Source organism: Adiantum capillus-veneris, chromosome 8 (genome assembly GCF_014529385.1).
Source record: "Adiantum capillus-veneris isolate H3 chromosome 8, ASM1452938v2, whole genome shotgun sequence".
Taxonomy (NCBI): domain Eukaryota; kingdom Viridiplantae; phylum Streptophyta; class Polypodiopsida; order Polypodiales; family Pteridaceae; genus Adiantum; species Adiantum capillus-veneris.
The window spans coordinates 31,027,787-31,049,806 of NC_140938.1; the positions used below are offsets into that span (position 1 = coordinate 31,027,787).

Sequence of the window (22,020 nt, forward strand, 5' to 3'; positions counted from 1 at the left end):
AAACAATCTTTGTACTTTTCAATAAATTGAAAACGCTTAATTTCCAGACTAGAGAGTGAATCCCCACTAGTTTTATCCTTCTCACGTGCAAAAATCAAGTAAGCAGAAACACACTTCTTCATTTCTTTCTTAATGGAGATATGACTTACAATTGGGAACTGCCAATCTCCTACATTAGCATGAATCTTTATTTTCTTACCCCCATGATCAAAAGTGAGGGTCTTTTCGACATAATCGGGGACAGGTGTCATGTGGAAGTGCCATGGCATACCCAAGATGATATCACATCCCTCGATGGGTGCCATCAGAAATGATTCGCGGTCCTTGTACTTGCCAATCCGAAGATTGAGCTGTCCTTGCACGGGAGTTGCATTGGTTGTCAACCCCTCGAATGCCGATCCGGATGTAACTGGTGTGCCAAGCTGAGCCGGTGTGAGGCACAAACGTTCTGCAGTATTCAGGGAGATGAAGTTATCCGTGGATCCTGGATCATAAAGAATCAGTACTCGCTGGTTGTTCAAAGACCCCCAGCCCTTCAGAAGCTGACGCTTCCCTTTCTCCGTTTCTGTGTTTCCTTGAACATCTGGAATTGAGTTCGAGCTTGGTGGAGCGGGTTCCTTCCCTGCTTTATCTTGCCTCGTAGAGGCTTGTTCTTGCCGTTGCTGCTTTAGAGGGCAGTCCGGCTTCATATGTCCTTTCTCTCCACAGTAGAAGCATCTTCCTTCCTCTCTGAAGGTTTGGAGTTGAGTAGGAGAGAGATACTTAGTTCGCTTGCCATTGCCCTCTGGCTTCTTAGAATGATCATGGTCCCTAAATGGAGGACGTTTTCTTCCTTGGCCCCCTTGGTCATCGTAGACCCTCTTTGTGTCGCACGGTAAGTGCTATGCTCCATTTTTCTGGGCGTCCCAGTTGAGTGCAAATCCTCAGCAATGATTGCTGACTCCATCATCCTCTGAAGAGTGTCATGCGGATACACTTTCATACTCTTTCGAAGCTGCGGTTGGAGACCCGCTTCGAACTTTCGTTTCTTTTCCTCGTCGGCAATCTTCATGAAGGGAGTGACCTTCAGAAGAACCGACCAATACTTGTCCACATAGGTCGTGACTCTCTCATGTTCCTTCTGGGTGAGCCAGTCCCATTCCTTCCGTATGTCTTGCTCGAAGTCGGGTGGAAGAAACTGTTCATAAAATTCAGACTTGAATCTCTCCCAAGTTCTGGCCTGAGAACCTTCCAGAATCTTGGCTAACCACCAATTACTGGCCGTTTCCTTGAGGTGCATCCCCACATGGCGCAATTTGGATCTTTCTGTGAAGTGTCCATTGGTAAAGGCGACTTCAAACTGTCTGATGAAGGACAGTGCTTTGGATATATCTCTCCGTCCGTTGTAGGTTTTGAACTTGATGTCCTTGTCGCCCGATTTGAAGACTCTCATGCGATGGTGAGACTTGCAACCATGCTTCTTCAATCGAGGCTTATCTTTAGGTTGATGTAGGGTAGTAGTAGTAGTGGCTTCCTTCTTCTGGCGAGAAGATTGAGAAGTAGAAGTATAATCAGGGGAGTAAGATGGAGATGAAATAGAGATGTCCTTGCTCTCGTCTAGCAAAGAGAGCGCTTTTTCCTGGCCTTTCCTTGGAGTAGGCCGTTCATTCCGATCCGAAGATCCTTTGTGCACCTCGGCACGTTCTTCTTCTCTTTCTTCCTGTGGTCTCACGCCAACAGTGTGGTCTGGATGCCCGGCTGCATCGGTTCCATTCGTTCTCTTCATTCCGCCCAAGAGCTTTTGGACATTTGGCAATAGTAAGATTTGTTGCAAATCCGCAAGCTGAACTCGCACTTGTTGAAGCTCCTCTTCAACGCTTCTCCCTTGGCTCGACATGGTTCTTCCCGTTCTTCCCGGAATCGTCCTTCTTTGCAGAGAAAGAGAGGAGTCCGAGCTCTGATACCACTGTCACAAAACGGGAGCGTACACGAGCACTTAGAAATCTGAAAAATAAAATACTTTGCAAATGTGAGAAGGGAGAAGATCGACACAGTATTGGGGACCAGAAGATGGGCTGGTCCCCCCCCCCCCCCCCGTCAAGAGTATTCTTTATTTAGGGAGAGTTCATATACAAGCACAAGAATCCGAGGAAACCCCTCCGTTCGGTAATCTTAGACCCAAAGGTCGTTCTTTTCCCGTGAAGGACTTAGGCACGAGGCCGTACTTTCCCGTAAGGGACTTAGGCGCGAAGCTGTACTTCCCAAGAGGGACTTAGACGCAAAGGTCATACTTCCCGTGAGGGATTCCCCGTGAGGGAGGATTCCTGCAAAAACAACCACACAAAGCAATAGCTCGCAATGCGTATCAACAAATTATACCTGTAGCTCCTTGCTCGGAAAAGCGACCTCCGTACTCAGTCGTCACACGAACACTTGCTGAATTTCCTTCGCAATGACTGCTCCAAATTCTTAGCGCTAACTCCTCCTGCTGCTCCTGGCGTGTGTAAAACTGGAACGCTAACTGCCCTTTTATAGGCCCTTGCACCCGGCGGGAATAGGAGCCGAAAAGCAAAAGCCTGGCGCCCCTAGCGAGAGGAGAGAGAGAGATCGCTGAATTCGGCCAGCCTTGCGTAGGCTTTTTTTTGTAGAGTTTTAACGTAGGATTTTTAGAGCATTGCTTTTTTAAAATGATAAGAGGGCTGGTCACTTAAAAGTGACCGGCCACTTTATAAAATAAAGTGTGAACTTGTTTAAACTTTAAAAACTCACTCAGTTAGTGAAAACAATGCTACACGAACACATTCCAGGCGTCCCCGGATGCAGAACACGGGCACAGATGCAATGCAGACACAGACTCCTCGCGGGAAAGCATCTACTCTCCCGCGAAAGTTCCTGCTTTTCGTGAAAAGCTTCTTTGAACCCATCTTTATTCTTGTGCTTGCGTTCTTACGCGTATTTTCTTACTCAGTTCGGATTTCCTCCTCAGCCTACGGAATGCCCCCTTTCTCTGATGCACCCGTCACCCATCATGTGACGCATCAGGGGCACTCGTAACCCGGCCCTTTCCACCGAACTTACGGAAACTCCTTCGCGATGTTTACCGTCACCCATCAAATGACACATCAGAGTTGTCCGTTCTTGATGGCGCTTCGTGTAGCTACAATCTTTTAACAGTTCTTAGTGTACACAATAAAATATCCTAGAGAAAGAAATTAATCATTAAAAATTAGAAAATAGTCCAATTAGCAACAGGAAGTGGAACTGTGACAAGATGTTCGCCCACCGCATGTGCTTTTCCGAAAGCTACTTCTGTGACAAGAAGTAGCGCAAACTCTGATGGTATGTAAAGACAGTAAAATCCGCTCCGAGTAGGTAATGCCGCCATTGAGTAAGAGCATGGATAACCGCCAAAAGCTCTTTCTCATAAATCTGTGCTGTCATCTCCGGCCTAGAGAACAAACGGCTCTCGTAAGCTATGACATGGCCTTCTTGCATCAAGACCGCACCCAGACTACGACCACAAGCATCACAATATACTTCAAATGACTTCTGCAAGTCCGGCAAAGTCAAAATAGGTCCCGTAGTCAATTTCTCCTTCAATGTCCAAAAGGTAGTCACCTCTGTGGGTCCCCACGAAAAAGGTACTCCTTTCTGTGTCAAGGTGTGCAAAGGGGAAGCAACCTCTGCAAACTTTCGTATGAACCGCCTGTAGAACGAACACAGTCCCAAGAAGCTTCGAACTTCATGGACATTCCTCAAATCGGGCCAATCACGGATAGTCTCTATCTTGGCCGGGTCCATTTGCACTCCTACTGCTGACACACTGTGTCCCAAAATGTGTATCTCTGGTAGGAAAAATTCACTTTTCTTTGCATTAATCACTAACTTGTGATCTCGTAATGCCTGAAAGACTTGAAGCAGATGATTTCTGTGTTCTGCCTCATTCTTGGAGAAAACGATGATGTCGTCAAAGAAAGTGCCAACAAATAGCCTGTACTCTCGAAAAATCCTGTCCATCATCTGGTTAAATGTCGCAAGAGCATTGGTTAAGCCAAAAGGCATCATCAAAAACTCAAATAACCCAAAAGTCGTCCGAAAAGCTGTCTTGTAGACATCTCCTGGCGCTATCTTGATCTGATGATATCCACTCTTCAAGTCAATCCTGCTAAAGCACGAGGATCCCTGTAACCTGTCGAGTATATCATCGATCCTAGGAATCGGAAATCTGTTCTTGATGGTGATTTCGTTGAGAGTGCTATAATCGATGCACATTCTCCAAGATCTGTCTTTCTTCAAAACCAACAACACTGGAGAGCAATACGGTGAAGTACTAGGCTGGACAAGACCCTTTTCCAAGAGGTCTTTCACTGGGTTCATAATCTTTTCATTCTGTACTCGGCTCACACGGTAAGGTGGCTGATTCGGTGGCATGCTTCCAGATATCAGATCAATGGTTTGATCTTCAGGCCCTTTGAAAAGCAATCGGCATGAGTGTGGAGAAAAATCTTGGCGTTCTTTTGATCAGGTCAAAACATATTCAACCTTTATCCATCGTTCAGTTCTCTCCCAAAAGAATGAGTAAGAAACTGAAGTTCATCAAGTACAATCTCTAAGCCCTTCATTTATCAAAGTTGCTTTCTCGGCCCGGTAGTCAACCACGGCGTAGTTCTTGTGGTACCAAGGGATCCTGAGTAGAACGTCACTCGCGTGCCCTGAACACCCTTGTCATTGCAAACGAAGTTTGCCAATGCTCGGTGTAATGGCAACATCCCATCCAGGTGCCAGTCGAACTACCTCCGCCTGTGGCGTCAGTCTGTCGGGCGTAATTCCAAATCGAGCCGCCAATTCCAAGTGAAAAGAATTTGGCCTTGGCTCCTTCAAAAGAGCTTCCTGATCCTTCACTTTGCCCCAAAAAGCGGCAAAGTTTGTACCTTCATTCATTTGATTCGGTGCAAGTCCCACGCCATGTGCTACCAGTTCTGCGTTTCTATCTGCCTTTTCTGCCACATTCCTCAGTTGCTCTCGAACTCTCAGGCCTGTCGTCGTCTTTATCATTTTGTTCTTTCTGTGCCTTTCTAGGGCACTTCGCGGAGATATGTCCAGGTTCCCTGCATCCAAAGCACTTCCCCTCTCTGATGAAGCGAGCTCTCTCCTCAAGAGTAAGCTTGGGTCGTGCATCCTTTTTCCCTGGGTTGCTCTTTTTCTTTCTACTTTCATTCCCAGAAGTCTGTTCGGTTCATTGTGTCATGGCCTTATCTGTGGGGTAGGTCAGATTGCCAGAGTGAATGGCAAAGCCCTGCTTCGCATGACTCATCAACTCCTGAATAGAAGCTGACTTCTATTCCAAGCAGTGATCTCGGATCTCTGTAGGTAGACCCAAGGTAAACCGCTCAATCTGTTCTCTGAACGAGATCTTCTTGACTGAAGAGGCGGGTAGAAAGAGCTCCAGAATCTTTCACAGTAAGTATTTACTGTATCGCTCTTGGTCATCCGAAGATGGTTCCAAGCAGCTCGTATATCTCGTTCAAACTCTTGCGTGAACCAAGAAGAAATAAAAAGCCTCTTAAATTTCAGCCATGTAACTGTCGCAGTCTTGTTTAAAAGAAGCGTGGACCACCAAGTACGAGCATTCCCTTTAAAGTAAGAGGCAGCTCTCCGAATCTTGGAGTGCTCTGAATAGCGTCCTCCCACGAAAGCAATGTCAAACTGCTGTATAAAAGACAAAGCCTTCGAAGCATCTGAGTATCCTGAAAAAGTATCAAACTTGATCGAGTGGCCACCTTCCTTAAACTCTCGGACTTTCTTGCTTTTATCTTCGAGAAAGTCATACTGGTTGGCTTTGTAAAAACTCTTCTTGTTCGCATAAAAGTTTCCGTCAACGGAATCTGAGCTGTCTGTAGACGAGTCCTCAGTAGAACTGTCAGTCTCTGGGCGAGATTTAGCCTTCTTTGTCTTTCTCTTGCCCTTTCCGAAGCGTTGCTTCTTGCTTCGCTTTTCGCTTTTCCTGTCTTCTTTACTCGAGTCTGAAGAGCTAGAAGAACTGTCAGAAGAAGAAGAAGAAGAAGAAGAACTGGGTAGGTCTTCAAACTTGACGCGCTTCTTCAATTTCTTTGCCTTGTCAAATGTCGACCGACAGAAGGTTTCTTGAGAGCGGGTTTCGGGAGTGGTGTTGTGGTTCTTTGCCACTCCATCTGTACCTCTTCCAAAGAGGTCTGGTTCATATATTTTGCCATCTTCGGGTCCTTGGCAAACTTGAGCGTCATCTTTGTTGCATCGCCAATCAATTGACGACGCTCCATCTCTCTTTGCTCTGCCTGAGTAGGCCGAGGCGGGCCATACTCCCTGTCTGAATCTTCGTTGTGATCCCAGCCCGCATCTCCAGATGCAGAGGGAGTCGACTGATCATTGCCTGAAGCCATAGGTGCCGCGGAAAAAAAAATTCGGGGATCGGATTTCCCGTTGAAGAGAAATCGGCCGTGCTCTGATACCACTGTAACAGACTTGGACACTCCAAGTCAAGAATCAACCGCAACAGCACCAAATAACCACTTCAAAACAAGTCACAGATCACAATAGATGTACACTGGCCCGGCGGAGTTCCGTGCCTAGAGATATTGGCCCCAAAGACTGGCGCCCCTTTCAATATTTCTTTTTGTATTAATCAATCATCAAAGTACAAGAGAGCGGTTAGGGTTTCACTCTCAGACTCTGCGTCCAGATTCTTTGAGAAGTGAAGCCCTCACCACTTATTTAAAGATACAAGGGATGCCCAGAAGCAGAGCCCCAAAAGCTTTTAAAATAAAAAGCATAAGAGCTCAAAAGCTCTTCTCTCTCAAGTTCTCCTTTTTTTTTGTTTAAAAAAAGCATTCTCTTCAAAAGCGAAATTCGCGTCTTTTTTTTTTTTAATAGCCTCCGCGATTTTCGGAAATTAGGGTTTTTGGTAGAAATTAGGGTTTGTAGGAATTTTAGGGTTTCTGGTAGAAATTAGGGTTTCTGCTATCCGCCACGTCATCACTTTGTGACAGACACTGCTCTTGCCAAGGTCCGGGAGGCTTTAGAGGAATCTCAGGAAAGACACAAGAAGGCAGTAGATCGACACCGTCGCGATTTGAAATTAAAAGAAGACAATTGGGTGCTCTTACGTTTTGAGAAGGCACGCCTGAGAAAGAAAAAGGGAAAGGAGCGGCTTATTCCAAAGCTTAGCATGAGATACTATGGACCTTTCCAGAGAAAAGAAAAGATAAATGATGTCTCCTTTAGATTGAAGCTGCCCGATACTTGGAAAATTCACAATGCTTTTCATGTGAGTCTCTTGAAGCCTTTTAAAGGCGATGTGCCCGATGATGGGAAGCCAGATGAGCAACCCGAAGTGGAGGAAAGCGAGGAGATACTCGTTCCAGAACAGATACTGGCACATAAAGATAGAAAGATTACAGGTAAAGTGATTAGGCGGTTCTTGGTTAAATTCAAGAACTATCCTGCATTGGATGCGAAGTGGATGGAGGAGGAGGACCTAGCAGATACTCCTCAGATTGTGAACCTTTACCTTGAAGCATTCTGTTTAGCATAGTTTACTCCGATAGAACCCCGATTTCAGCATGGGTGAATCTAGTGCAGTGGGTTTGCACAAGAGGGGAGTCACTCCGCTTCTTTGTCAACAGATTGCCCCGATTTTTGATATAGAGTCACTGATGTCCCTTTGGGTTTCAGGGATACTGCTGAGCTGGCAGTATTCTGCTGTATGACTTTATGAACTATAAAATGATACTCATTGATTTGTACTTGACTTGTTTGAGTGCAAGAACTGATAGACGAAATGATTGCAGAAATGACTAAATGGCTGCAGCATTTTGGTCTCATAAATCTCTATAGACATGATTGTAATATGGATTAGTTAATCGGGCATTTGTGCTTCATTTGGCCCTTGAGAATGGGCAAAAACTTGTTTTGTATGATGTCAGATATGTTCCTGGCATCAAGAAGAGTCTTCTCTTTGTTGGAGAACTTGATATGCATGGTTACAACACCATTGTTAGTGGTGGTACTTGAAAGCTCACAAAAGGTGCTATGCAAATTGTGAAGGGCACAAAGAAGGGGACACTTTATTTCTTGCATTGCAAAGCCTTGCCACGCAAGTTTGTTGCTATAGCAGAGATTGCCTCTCACTTGGAGCTTTGGCACAAAAGATTAGGCCATATGAGCCCAAAAGGACTCGATGTTCTTTCCTCTCGTGTTGAAACTAAGGGCTTAAAGCTTGTTTTTTGTAATGAATGCCAATATGGAAAAGCAAGTGAGAAATTCTTGTTTCTCTGGTGTCTCTCACAAATTTGATCGTCTTGATCTTGTACATTCTAATGTGTGTAGCATGCTTGTAAAGAGTATGGGTGGTGCTGCATATTTTGTACATTCTGATGTGTATAGCATGCCCATATTTTCGTTTCTAGGAAAATATGGGTTTATTTGCTTAAGAATAGTAGTGACACGTTTGCTTCTTTGAAAACTTTTCATGCATTTGTGACTACCCAAACAGGTAGAAAGCTGAAATGCTTGCGTACAGACAATGGGGATGAGTTCACATTTATTGAATTTGTTAAGTTTTGCAAAGAAAATGGTATCAAGAGGGAGCTAACAGCCCCTTATAGTCCCTCGTCTAATGGTGTGGCTGAAAGAGATAACAGGAGGTTTTGTGAGAGGGCTCGATGCATGTTGTCCAACGCTAATCTCCCTGAAGGTTTTTGGGGAGAGGCACTTAAAACATTTGCAATCGTTTATCCCACACTGCAAAGCTGGCATCCTTGAAGAGGTTTGGTCCGGCAAACTGTCACAGGGCTGTGACTATGTCACAAGGTTGTGACTACTGCTAACCTTAGTTGTTGGTTTCTTTCCTTTGATTTTTATTTAATTTTTGGGACCTTCTTTTTGAAGTTGCAAATGGCCGGACATTGTATGTCAAGTGTGAAATGGCCAACAACCGAGAGTTTCACCAGCAGATGGGAAGGTCTTGTCGCCACGAGTTGGTCGAGCCGATCGGCACCGGAATCCGATCAGTAAAAGTACGTTGATGCTCAGTTCAAAGTCATTCAGACCCCGTGCGACACTTATAAGTTGGTGGGTACTAGGAAATTAACTCAAAAGAGGCAAAGTGGACACATGGCGGCTCCAGGCCAGTTTACCAAGTCCAACAGCAAGAGGGGCCGCCTAAATTGAGAGGGGGACCGATTTTTACTCATTGTGAGCTCTACAATGTGTGTGTGTAGAAGTTGGTGCAAGTGATGAAGCTTTAATGGAAAGCTTGCCTTCTCCCTTGCACTATGTAGCGCGATGATTTTGCTCTCGCGCACCACTCTCCTCTTTTGAATACGGAATTGTGATGCCCCGCTCGACGGCTATTCATATGTATGTACAGTTATGTGGGTTCATGCGTGTATGCCGAGGGAAGAGCCTCTTGTCCAAGTATTGGATTAGCTAATTGCTAATCCCCCGTAGGTACAGGTGAATTCGGAGAGATTTCACATGAGAAATCTCGTCTAATTCAAAGGGCAAGTAGCCCAACAGGTGCGGGAGTACGAGGGCTTGCTACAGATGCGATAAATCACAGTTCAATTTGGTCGACACGGCTTGGCGTAGTTCCGTGCCCAAAGAGATTGGCCCCAAAGACTGGCACCTCTATCGGTATTTCTTTTATATTAATGCTTAAGCAAAGTACAAGGGGCCGACCGCCCACTTTTGTTCGAGCGCCCACATAGATATTTCCATATATCATTTTTTTGTTGGGTCATGGGATTTTTATCAAGCCTTGCTCTACCTCTCCTTGGGCACCTATTTATGGGGCCAATGGGGTACCCACTTCCACATCTCACAGAGATCACATATACTGATTGTACTGAGGGTCTTCTGCTCATGGTAGTCATGGATCAGCCCCCTCTTCACCATATCTTGCGTTTGTGGTCTACTGTCTCTCTCTCTCTCCTCTCTCACGCTTCCGCACACGCGCACTCTCACATGGTATCAGCAGCTTAGGCTTTCCATGGCCTTGGATAGCGCATCTCCGCATCAAGTTCTCTTCCCAAGATCAGGTCAGCGTTTTTGCATCAGGCTACTAGCGCTTCACTTCTGGGATCATTTCATTGCCAGAAACCTCCTCTGCTCCATCTGCGTTTTTGGGTTTTCAGCCCATTTTCGGCGGTTTTATTGGTCACTTTATGTTGTTGACACCTTCCACAAGTTGCTGGGCACCTAGGGTACCCATGAAGCCTTTGTTTTTTCAGCAAACAGAAGGTTTTTGCCATTAAGTGCAGCAAAAGTGGACTGCAAGTTGACCTGCGTTTTTGCAGCAGGAGGGCAGCACTCAGATTCTGAACCCGGATCTCTCCACCACCTACCCGGCTTTGCATTTGGTGCATTGCCGGTGAGGATCCTCTCCGTCTTCATCAGATTCCAGCCATCACCCGCTCTCCCTACACCCTCTGCACCGCTCCGGACCTCCGACGAGCACGCTGAAACTCTCTGGACAGTAGAGTTTTCATCACCTCGCAGTTGCGTTTTTGGGTGGACAGCGGACACTTGGTTGGAGTTTTTCACAGAGGATGAAGTTACCTCCTGACAAGACACCCCATTCGGTGGTGGTCCGTGCGGTCTCTCAGTGACTACTGTAGTACATGGTAGTTTCGACATCGGCTTGATCATCTACGGGCGTACGATCCTTGGGAGATCCATTCATTCCAGCCATCATTCGGCAGTTGCGCACTCCAGAGGGGGTGGTGACTTGTGGTTTGCTATGGGCACACCAGAGGAGTTCACACGAGATATGGCCATGCTCATGGCATATGGGATTCCAACATTCCCAAAGAGGACACCACATCTTGGGTGGACAGACACTTACCACTTGACCTCGACACGTCAGATCACTTGCTTACACAGGAGCATCTACATGGACTTAGAGAGAGGATATTGGATCTCTTCTTGGACAGGTTCATTGCTTGGATTTACAAACTGGAGTAGGACTTCAGTGCTCTGGACTCTCTTGGAGAGTTTACCCGCGAGATGCGGGAGATACATCATTACGCGACTACATCCGGAGTCACCAGGAGCTTGGCTTGGATGGTAGTGCAGTCTTCTACACTCCTGATCATTTGGATTGCTACCTTCAGAGTTGCTTACACTCACCCTCCGTAACCTTGCAACAAACTTATCCCCCGACCTAGGCAGTAGGCGACTCCCAGCTCATTCACATTGAGAGCCACACCGAGTTGCAGTTTGGTGGCGTTGTTGACGCGGATTATGTTTAGGTTGACACCGAAGGATTGGAGGTAGGAGATACAGGCAAGACGGCGTAGACATCTTAGCCTGGCCTTTCCTCTTCTCAGAGGATCTTCAATGTTCTTCATAGCGCAGACTGCTCAGTCTGGTTTCCCTACTTCTATAGGATGATTACGGTGCAAACAACTTGGTCTGACCACACCTCTTCTCAGAGGCCCTTCACAGCGCAGACTGTTGAGTCTGGCTTTCCCCTCATCTTGGATTACCCTACCTACTAACAGGACACCATCCAATGGTGGTCCGTGCGGTCTATCGATGACTGCTGCAGCTTACGGTAGCTTCTACAATGCAGATTGTTTAGTCTGGCTTTCCTTGTTTCGGAGGACGTTTACCTCGCAAATTACTACATCTGGCCTTCCTGGAGTTTTACACAGCTTAGCCGCCTGGCCACACTAGGTTACAGGTTCATGCGTTGACAGGCTTCCGATCATTCTCATGACGGTTCCTAGACTTCACCATTTTCTCCGGACAGTTTGACTACAGACATCACAGATCCTATTGGGCAGGACACTTGCAGGTCTATTGGCACTTCTTTCACGACAAGGAGTTGTTTTCACACTTAGTTCGGGACCTTCACACAGTATCTTCACCCTGTATCGGCGGAGTACAACGGTTTTGTTACACTGCTCGTGACGGCACTTTACCATGGAGATTTCTTGGCGGTTGAGACACCCTAGACTGCTGCTACACTCGCGGAGTTCGCCGGAGTATTGTCCTTCAGTGGGCATCGCAACAGACATCTTCATCATTTGCCTCACATCTTCGGCTTCATGCGGTTTGTTCAGCATTAGGTGCTGAGAGGGGGTGTTAGATTTAAACCACTTTGCTACTTCACAGGTCTAGGGCATACTTGTACAGCTAGTATGTCTCCGGGCTGGCCACCCATAGTCTAGGTTGTACTTGGTCTGGCTGCCCGAGTTTGGGGCTGGCCGCCCACTTTTGTCCGGGCGCCCACATAGATATTTCCATATATCATTTTTGTGTTTGGGTCGTGGGGATTTTTATCAGGCCTTGCCCTACCTCCCCTTGGGCACCTATTTATGGGGCCGAGGGGGTACCCACTTCCACATCTCACAGAGATCACATATACTGATTGCACTGAGGGTTTTCTGCTCATGGTAGTCATGGGGGGTTGATCGTCCCCTCTTCACCATATCTTGCGTTTGTGGTCTACTGTCTCTCTCTCTCCTCTCTCACGCTTCTGCACACGCACTCTCACACGTACTGCCTACCACGTCAGCTGCCATACAGGCAGTCTGCACATTTATTGCCACGTCATTTCGGGACACGAAGATTCTTCAATAACAATTTCCAAAATTGTGCCCAAGTGCCCCGTCTGCTCTTTGATAGGACCGGTATGCTTTGAGAAAAGCACACGCCTAATGCTCTGATACCAGTGTCACAGGATTGGGCACCCCAACTTGGGAATCGGACACGACACACGAGAGAATCACTTAAAATACTTCACCTCTTAAAAATCACGGTTCAATTTGGCCGACACGGCCCAACGTAGTTTTGGCCCAGAGAGATTGGCCCCAAAGACTGGCGCCCCTATTGGTATTTCTATCATATTAATGCTTGAGCAAAGTACAACTCCGGAATGGGTCCTCTGCTCTCAGACTCTGCGTCCAAATGCTATGAAGAGTAAAGCCCCTAAGGGTCCTTTTATTCTTACAAGGGATGCCAAAAGCAGAGCCTTAAAAGCTTCTAAACTGAAAAGCAATTTTTTCCAAAAGCTACTTGTTCCAAAAGCAATAATCCTCAAAAGCTGGCCCAAAAAGCATCAACGTCATTTGCCGAATTCCGTAGAATCTGCCATGTTAGCAACCTATTAACGCATTTTATGGGCGTCCGTAGAGTCAGCCTGTTAGCGCGTTTGACGGGGAGCCGTACTACTTGCCACGTCAGTTGCCGTACTGCCAGTCCTTTCATTTACTACCACGTCATCTCGAGACATGAAGATTCTTCAATAACAATGTCCAAAATTGTGCCCAAGTGCCCTGTCTGCTCTTTGATAGGACCGGTATGCTTTGAGAAAAGCACACGCCTAATGCTCTGATACCACTGCCACTGGATTGCGCACCCGAGTTGGGAATCCGACATGACACAGGAGAGAATCACTCAAAATACTTCGCAACTTTAAAATCACAATTCAATTTGGTCGTGTCACGTGACACATCCAACCCTATGTGTCCGTGGACAAGCTACATCATAACAGGGTTCAATCAGTCCAGTCAGTCTAGATTAGCAAGTGATTTGGCACTTTTGTGAGTCTATTCGTAGACCGTGCATGCCCAATCACTTAGTATAGATGTATATGCACACAGCATGATCATAAGCATTCCCATCAAAATCCTTCAAGGGAATTTTTCAGTGCATTTGGCCTATTTTACCTATTTTTTGACATTTATTATTTTTAAGTGACTTTTGTTGGAAAGTAGGTAGGGCAAATTGAGCAAGTTTGTATATAAGCAAACCTAGACTAGACTCCCTAGCGTTTTCCATCCTCATCGCCTAGCTTCGAGATATTGGCGTTTTCAGCAGGATTCATCCCCACAGACATCAGCCCCGTGGTGTTTTTCATCAAGGTGATCATCGCCCACACACCCGCAGCATTGGCGTTTCCAGATCTCCATCATCGCGCACTTTTGGCATAGCGTTTTCAGCAAATAAGACCCGCCATTTTCAGCAGACAAGGACCTGTATTTTCAGCCCTAAAGACCATCCGATTCTAGCCCCAAGTACCCGCAGGTTTTCAGCCATAAAGATCAGCAAGGGCAGTGTTTTTCATAGCGTTTTCAGCCGCAACAGAAATCAGCCATTAGCGTTTTTGGACAGCAGATACATACCTTCAGTTTTCAGCCATAGCGTCGACTTCGTCACCCCCGTCGACGATACCGACATAGTCTAGACTTGCATCAGTCACATGCATCCTCATTGTACCAGTTTGTGCAATCAATAGTAGACCACTCTCGCCGACGAGAGTGGGGCCTTCGGAGGAGGGTTTTACAACGTCTTTGGTGTCGTATTTCTCTTCTCTATCTATCTCTCAGTCTCATACACTTGCACGCACAATGTCCACTCACTTTGTTCATGATCATTACACTCTCTCATTAAAGACGGAAGGCTCTCCCTTCCATAAGAACAAAAAGGAACCTTGAGCACATTATGGAGCACTCATCTTGAGAAAGAACAACATTCATTCCGTTGCACCTTACATTGGTATTAGAGCTTTGGCAGTGTTCTGTATCACTCAAGGAAAGAATCACAAGAATCACAATATTTTTTTTTGCTTGTTGCGGTCGCACGAACCCAAGTTCGCTTGGGCGTGTCGATTCCTAATCGTGTTTTTGAAGAGTGACAGAATCCCAAGAAAGAAGGGCTTGTCCAGCCTCCCCTTGTGCCTCTTTTCACTCATTGAGAGCGGACCGTGCACTTAGCGGCCGACCAATCGACGTGAGGTGGGAAAAAGCAACCTTGGTGTGAGCGCAAGGCCGCCAAGGGGTGCGCCCGCGGAAAAGAGTAGAACTTGGGTGAAGAGAAGATCCTTCTCAAACACAGATTGCAAGCGAAAGAAAACCCTCAGAATCTCAAGACCCTCAAGAATCCAAGTTCCTCGTGAACTTAAGAACCAAAGATCATAGTGCATGGTCATCACCCGAAGCGGAATGGATACTTCGCATACAGGCGATGAGCATGAGAGAGGCGACGAAGAGTTCTCCCCACCAAGAGATTTTTCCGACCCTCCTCCTTCTCCATCTACGCCACGAGTTGTACCAACTTCCATGGAGGCGATGGTCAAGTCGATGTTGGACATGATAGCCCAACAACAAGAAGCGAATCGCGAAGCGACTGGCCTTGTGCTGGCACAACAAGAAGCGAATCGAATTGCGCTGGCACAACAAGAAGCGACTCGTATTGCTTTGGAACGCGAGCGCGAAGAACGAAATGAAAGAAATGCAATACAACAAGAAGCGACTCGCATTGCTTTAGAACGCGAGCGCGATGAACGAAACAAAAGAAAAGCACAAAGAAAGGAGGAACGGGAGGCTCAAAGAGCAGCCTTGGAGGCCGAGCGTGAGGCTCAAAGAGACCTCCGCACTCAAGAATTGGTTCGACAAGTACTTGCCTCGAAGTCCGAACCAGCCAAAGATCGTGGAAGTTTCTCAAGTGGCGTAAGCCACGATGCGGATTCCAACAACCCAGTCACAGAAAAGTTGACTTTCAGTAAGTATGATGGTAAGATGGATGCCACGGTGATTCATTCTTGGTTGCATCAATTTAATGCTAAGAAGACAGGGAATAGCAAGGTTTTGACGGCAGCTATGTACCTTGCCGGTGATGCCATCAATTGGTACCACGCATGGCAAGAGGCACAGTTAGTCGTGCACCTAGAGGAAGCCAACGAATTCACGCCCCTTTCCTTCAATTGGGTTGATTTCCAAGACAAGCTCAAGGCGCGGTTTATGCCACCTCAGTATCTCGCACGATTGAAGGACGATTGGCGCGCTCTCAAGCAAAATGGTATGCCGGTTATGTCTTTCTCTGATCGTGTTTTGCAGCTCGGCACTCAATTACGCAAATCGGATGCGGAGCGCAAGGAGGCATTCTTTTATGGATTGGACGAGTATATCAAGTATGATGTGGAGGTACTTGATCCAATCGATCTCAACAAGGCGGTAGCGATTGCTCTCGCACAGGAGATGAAGCACAACAAGGGAAAGCCTAAGGAAAACAAGACTTCTCAAGGAACCCCTCAGAATTCTCAGAACACGCAGAATGGTAAGAACGGTAAGAATGGTAACTCTTCTAGCCCTTCTTCCTCTAATTCCTCGAAAAAGAACTCTAACAATGAATCTAAGGGTAAAGCTAAAGCACCTGCAAAACCTAAGCTAACCCCATATGAAAAAGCTGCACAAGGAATTGTAGGAGGATACATCACGGCTGAAGAACAAGTGATTTATGCTAAGGAAGGTAGATGTTTTCAATGTCACGTAAAGGGTCACATTAAGAAGGCTTGTCCTAAGACAGCCACACCTAAAGAACCAAAGGCACCCACAGCAACCACAAGCACCTTACAGAATCAAGCTGAATCTTCTCATGTCTCTGAAACACACATTGATGAGTCTCTCATGAAGTGTTATGGTCATGTAAAGGGACAGCGTTTTATCATATTGTTTGATCCAGGCAGTATGCATGATGTGATTAGTGCCTCTCTTGTTGAGAGAGCCCGCCTAGAAGTTAGTCAGAAATCTCCTCTCGAGGTTTCTGGCTTCGCCCCTGGTACGGACTCTCTCATCACGAAAGAGTGCCTTGATGTGATGTTTACCGTTCAACAAGATGCTTTCCGTCGGAAATTTCTTGTATCTCCTCTCTTAGGATGTGATATGATTTTGGGCATAAGATGGTTTCGTGAGCATAACCCTCTCATTGATTGGGAGGCTAACACTCTCACATTAAATGCCAAAACTCACTCCCCCCTCATCATTCGTGCTGAGGAGGGCTTGCATTCTTTGCCTATCGTCTCTCATGTGCAGGTAAAGCGTGAATTACGACGAGAAGAACAAGCAGCATTCATGTATGCTGCTCCAGTTTCCCAGAGCATTCAGGCTCCAACTAAGTATTCAGGTTTGTTTACCAAGTTTAAACATCTCTTTTTGCAGGACGATCTTCCACCTCGTCTCCCACTTGAGCGGCCGAAGGACCATCGCATCGAGCTTATGCAAGGGGCACAGCCGATCAGTAAGGCTCCCTATCGTTTGAACAAGACACAGGAGGAAGAGTTAGAGCGACAACTCACGGAGTTGGTGGCTAGAGGATTCATACGTCCTAGTGTAAGTCCTTTTGCTGCTCCTATTTTGTTTGTTCGCAAGAAGGATGGTCACTGTGAATGGAAGTGTATGAGACTGAGAGATAGAGAAGAGAATACGACACCAGAGACGTTGTAAAACCCTCCTCCGAAGGTCCCACTCTCTATGGCGAAAGCGGTCTACTTATGATTGCACAAATCTCTACAATGCTTGGACTTGCCGACGATGTCGACGACGATGAGGACGACGACGAGAGGGTTTGAAATTTGAAATTGCTAAGGGCTGAAATCTGCAAATCTTTATCTGCTGAATTCTGACTCTATGTCAGTGACGATGGCGATGGCGACGATGCGATGACGACACGCTGAAAACACAGATGCTGAGTATTGTCTCACTTGCTTCTTCGAACCATGTTGAAACCGATTCAACAACACTTTTGAAGTTCAAGGATCGAGGGACCCACGAAGCGGTGTGGGTCGACGAAGAGTTTTTCAAGCATTATCCAGAGTTGTTGGCTGACTACAAGGAAGCCATGCAGCTCGGTACCAGTACCTCACTTTAAAAAGGAGGGGATGTCACGTGACACATCCAACCCTATGTATTCGTGGACAAGCTACAGCATAACAGGGTTCAGTCAGTCCAATCAGTCTAGATTAGCAAGTGATCTAGCACTTTTGTGAGTCTATTCGTAGACCGTGCATGCCCAGTCACTTAGTGTAGATGCTTATCCTTTGGTTGCACACAGCATGATCATAAGCATTCCCATAAGAATCCTTCAGGGGAATTTTCCAATGCATTTAGCCTATTTTACCTATTTTTGACATTTTCCACTTATTATTTTTAAGTGACTTTTGTTGGAAAGTAGGTAGGGCAAATTCAGAAAGTTTGTATATAAGCAAACCTAAACTAGCACTAATTGGGGGAAGAGGCAGCAGGAGCTCCACCGCTCAATAGGCAACTTCTCAAGCAAGAACCCCTTGGAGGCGATTTTCCTCAAGCAGACTCCCTAGCATTTTTCATCCTCATCGCCTAGCTTCCAGACATTGGCGTTTTCAGCAGGATTCATCGCCACAGACATCAACCCCTTGGCGTTTTTCATCAAGGTGATCATCGCCCACACACCCCCAGCATTGGCGTTTCCAGATCTCCATCATCGCCCACTTTTGGCATATCGTTTTCAGCAGATAAGACCCGCCATTTTCAGCAGACAAAGACCTATATTTTCAGCCCTAAAGACCATCCGATTCCAGCCTCAAGTACCCGCAGGTTTTCAGCCATAAAGATCAGCAAGGGCAGCGTTTTTCATAGCGTTTTCAATCGCAGCAGAAATCAGCCATTAGCGTTTTTGGACAGCAAATACATACCTTCAGTTTTTAGCCATAGCGTCGGCTTCGTCACCCCCGTCGACGACACCGACATAGTCTAGACTTGCATTAGTCACATGCATCCTCATTGTACGAGTTTGTGCAATCAATAGTAGACCACTCTCGCCGACGAGAGTAGGGCCTTCGGAAGAGGGTTTACGTCGTCTCTGGTGTCGTATTTCTCTTCTCTATCTATCTCTCAGTCTCATACACTTGCACGCACAATGTCCACTCACTTTGTTCGTGATCATTGCACTCTCTCATTAAAGACGGAAGGCTCTCCCTTCCATAAGAACAAAAAGGAACCTTGAGCACATTATGGAGCACTCATCTTGAGAAAGAACAACATTCATTCCGCTGGACCTTACAGGTCGACATGGCCCGGCGTAATTCCCTGCCCAGACAGATTGGCCCCAAAGACTGGCGCCCCTTCCGGTATTTCTTTAATATTAATGCTTGAGCAAAGTACAACTCATGAATGGATCCTATGCTCTAAGACTCTGAGTCCAGATGCTCTGTAGAGTAACTTGTAAGGCCCCTGAGGGTCCTTTTATTCTTACAAGGGATGCCAAAAGTAGAGCCCCAAAAGCTTTTAAACTCAAAAGCAAATTTTTCCAAAAGCAATAACTCCTAGAAGCTGGCCCAAAAAGCATCAGCGTAATTTGTGGAATTCTGCTCAATCTGCATTTGGAAACTTTTGGAAAAATTCAGCTTGTCAACGCATTTCACAGGCATCTGTATAGTCAGCCTATCAACACATTTCATGGGGAGCCGTACTGCCTGCCACGTCAGTTGCCGTACAGCCAGTCCGTACATTTACTGCCACCTCATCTGGAGACAAGAAGATTCTTCAATAACAATTTCCAAAATTGTGCCCAAGTGCCCTGCCTGCTCTTTGATAGGGCTGGTATGCTTTGAGAAAAGCACACGCCTAATGTTCTGATACCACTGTCACACGATTGGGCACCCGAGTCGGGAATCCGACATGACATAGGAGAGAATCACTTAAAATACTTCACAACTTTAAAATCACAGTTCAACTTGGTGGACACGGCCCGGCATAATTCCGTGCCCAGAGAGATTGGCCCCAAAGACTGACACCCCTTTATTTCTTTTAGGTTAATGCTTGAGCAAAGTACAACTCCCGAATGGGTCCTCTGCTCTCAGACTCTGCGTCTAGATGCTCTGAAAAGGGTCTTTATTCTTACAAGGGATGCCAAAAGCAGAGCCTCAAAAGCTTCTAAACTCAAAAGCAAATTTTTCCAAAAGCAACTTGTTCCAAAAGCAATAATCCCCAAAAGCTGGCCCAAAAAGCATCAGCGTAATTTGCGGAATTCCATACAATCTGCCACGTCAGCAGCCTGTCAGTGCATTTCACGGGGAGCCGTACTGCCTGCCTCATCAGCTGCTGTACAGCCACTCCGTACATTTACTGCCATGTCATCAATTCGTAACTCAAATGACGCGGCACCTGATGGGCAGCAGATGCATTCAATCTCCAGAGCAATGGGGCGCTAGATTAGAGAGGGCAATGGGCTGCCTGATGCACTCAGGACTGCATGGAAGTGGATCGTTAGCATGGGCTGAAAACGCTGCTGCAATGAGGCAGAAATTTGCAACTCCGAAGCGCTAGCAGGGAGGATGGTGGGTGATGGATGCAAAATGGTGGGAAAGAACGATCAGGTGTGTCTTTGACCTAGACATAGAAGCCTTAACCCTAAAACCCGCCATGCGATTTAAAAAGTTATCTTTAATTACTGCCAAAAACGGTATGTGAGGACTCAGGAGTGCCTCTAGATACTTTTTTAAATTAACGGAAAAGGGGGGGAAGGGGTGCATCTTTTGGTCTCTAGTCTAGTGTTGACTCTATTCTTTTCTTCTTGTCAGATTTGTTTTGCTTGACAAAAGTGATTTATTACTTTTCTCAGTATATTTTGTGCCAGAAATGATATCTGGCTTTTGTTGCACTATTAGTTTTATCATGGCATGCCTGTAGAAGTTTGGCAGGAAGCTTTTTTGTCACTGTCAAAATAGCATCGAATCGTGTGACCCTTAGTACATGCGGTACACTCTTCCTACACATTTCTTGTTCCACTTTCTTGTATTGTTTAGTTTTTCTCTCTCAAGGTCTCTCTCTCTCTCTCTCTCTCTCTCTCTCTCTCTCTCTCTCTCTCTCTCTCTCTCTCTCTCTCATGCACAGCCGCACGCACAGACACATTTGTAATTTTTACTTTTCCTCATCTGGTTAATGTGTGCACCTGATGTCCAACTTGATTAATACCTTGAGGTGGTGCCACTCGTAATGCAACACTTTGGTGACTTCATCTCTTGCAGAGTCAACCACCAAGAGTAAACTTGCAGAGCTTAACGAGAAATTGATGTCACTGGAGAGGCAACTTGAGTTCTTGGAAGCTCAGGCAAGCTCAGTAAATGCAGGAGACAGAGAAGACTGAGACGGTTCTGGTGGCAAGCCCCCGTCCTATTTTGGTGCTTTGAATTTGAATGTGGGATAGCACATATTTTCATTGGCCCCGCTGATATAGATATAGATACGGAGGCAGCACGCTCCCATTTTGGCGGAGTACTTATATCACAAACAGCTCCAACTTACAACCACCCTTATAGGCAAGACTCTGTTACATCTGAAGCTAAGTGAGGGTGACCAAAATTTGGATGCTGATCTCAGAGACGTACCTTTTATGTACGATATGCCATAATTTGTATAACTTTCCATGTGACCTCTCTGCACTTCACCCTATGGTCAATCACACTTCTCTTTAAGTCGAGAGTGTACCTTATATTGGCGCCCACAACTTTATTGTTCTCACTTATTGGTATTCGAACAGAAGGAATGATTACATTATTATGCTTTAAAATGTAAGTCAGTGTTGTTTAAGTGTGGTTTTTTTTCTGTTCATATGATTGACAGAAGCTTCTCTACGTTGGGAAGAAGAACAGCCATTTACTTGAAAAATATGCTGGAAACCCTTACCGATGCTGACTGACATAAGCTCATTTTAGAGTTGACATTTTCCTTTGTTTTTGGAACTTCATGATCCTCGTGACGAAGACGACTTACGAAGCTAGCTTTATTTGGAATAGAATTCGCACTGGCAACAGCCTAGTTATGGGAGAAGGTGTAGCTTATTCCAAAGTGATTAAATTATCGGTGTTTAGCAATACAAGCTAGGTATGTAGGCTCAAATATATGAGGATTGTCCCAGTGATATATCAAGGGAGGCTGAGAAGCATGAAAAAGGGACCTACAAGGACGTAAAAGCATTATCGTCTCCAAGCCTTGTCCACTTCTGTCATTTCGATATTTTTGTTTCGTTTGTATAATTGGTGGTCAGCTAGATTTACTGCGTGAAGCTGTGAATGCCACACCGAGTAGTTTGTCAATATTTACCCCCTTTTTGTAAGACTCCTATTGATTGTGAAACTAGTAGTTGATCATTGTGTGAACCCTAGAATCATAGTAGAGAAGTAATTTGTAACTTGATTTTTTTGGCTAATTCTCTCTATTGAAGATCCATGCATCCTTTCAA

At 45.9% G+C, this 22,020-nt stretch overlaps 1 protein-coding gene across 1 annotated transcript in view; it reads left to right on the forward strand.

Annotated features, from left to right (window-relative positions):
• Positions 1-21,368, forward strand: part of BRK1 (BRICK1) — a 48,319-nt gene extending 26,951 nt beyond the window's left edge. The window contains exon 2 of the mRNA XM_086517787.1: positions 20,807-21,368. Within this exon, the coding sequence (XP_086373913.1) occupies positions 20,807-20,925 (119 nt within the window). The 3' untranslated portion in view covers positions 20,926-21,368. The remainder of the gene's footprint in view (positions 1-20,806) is intronic.
• The last annotated feature ends 652 nt before the right edge of the window (positions 21,369-22,020 follow it).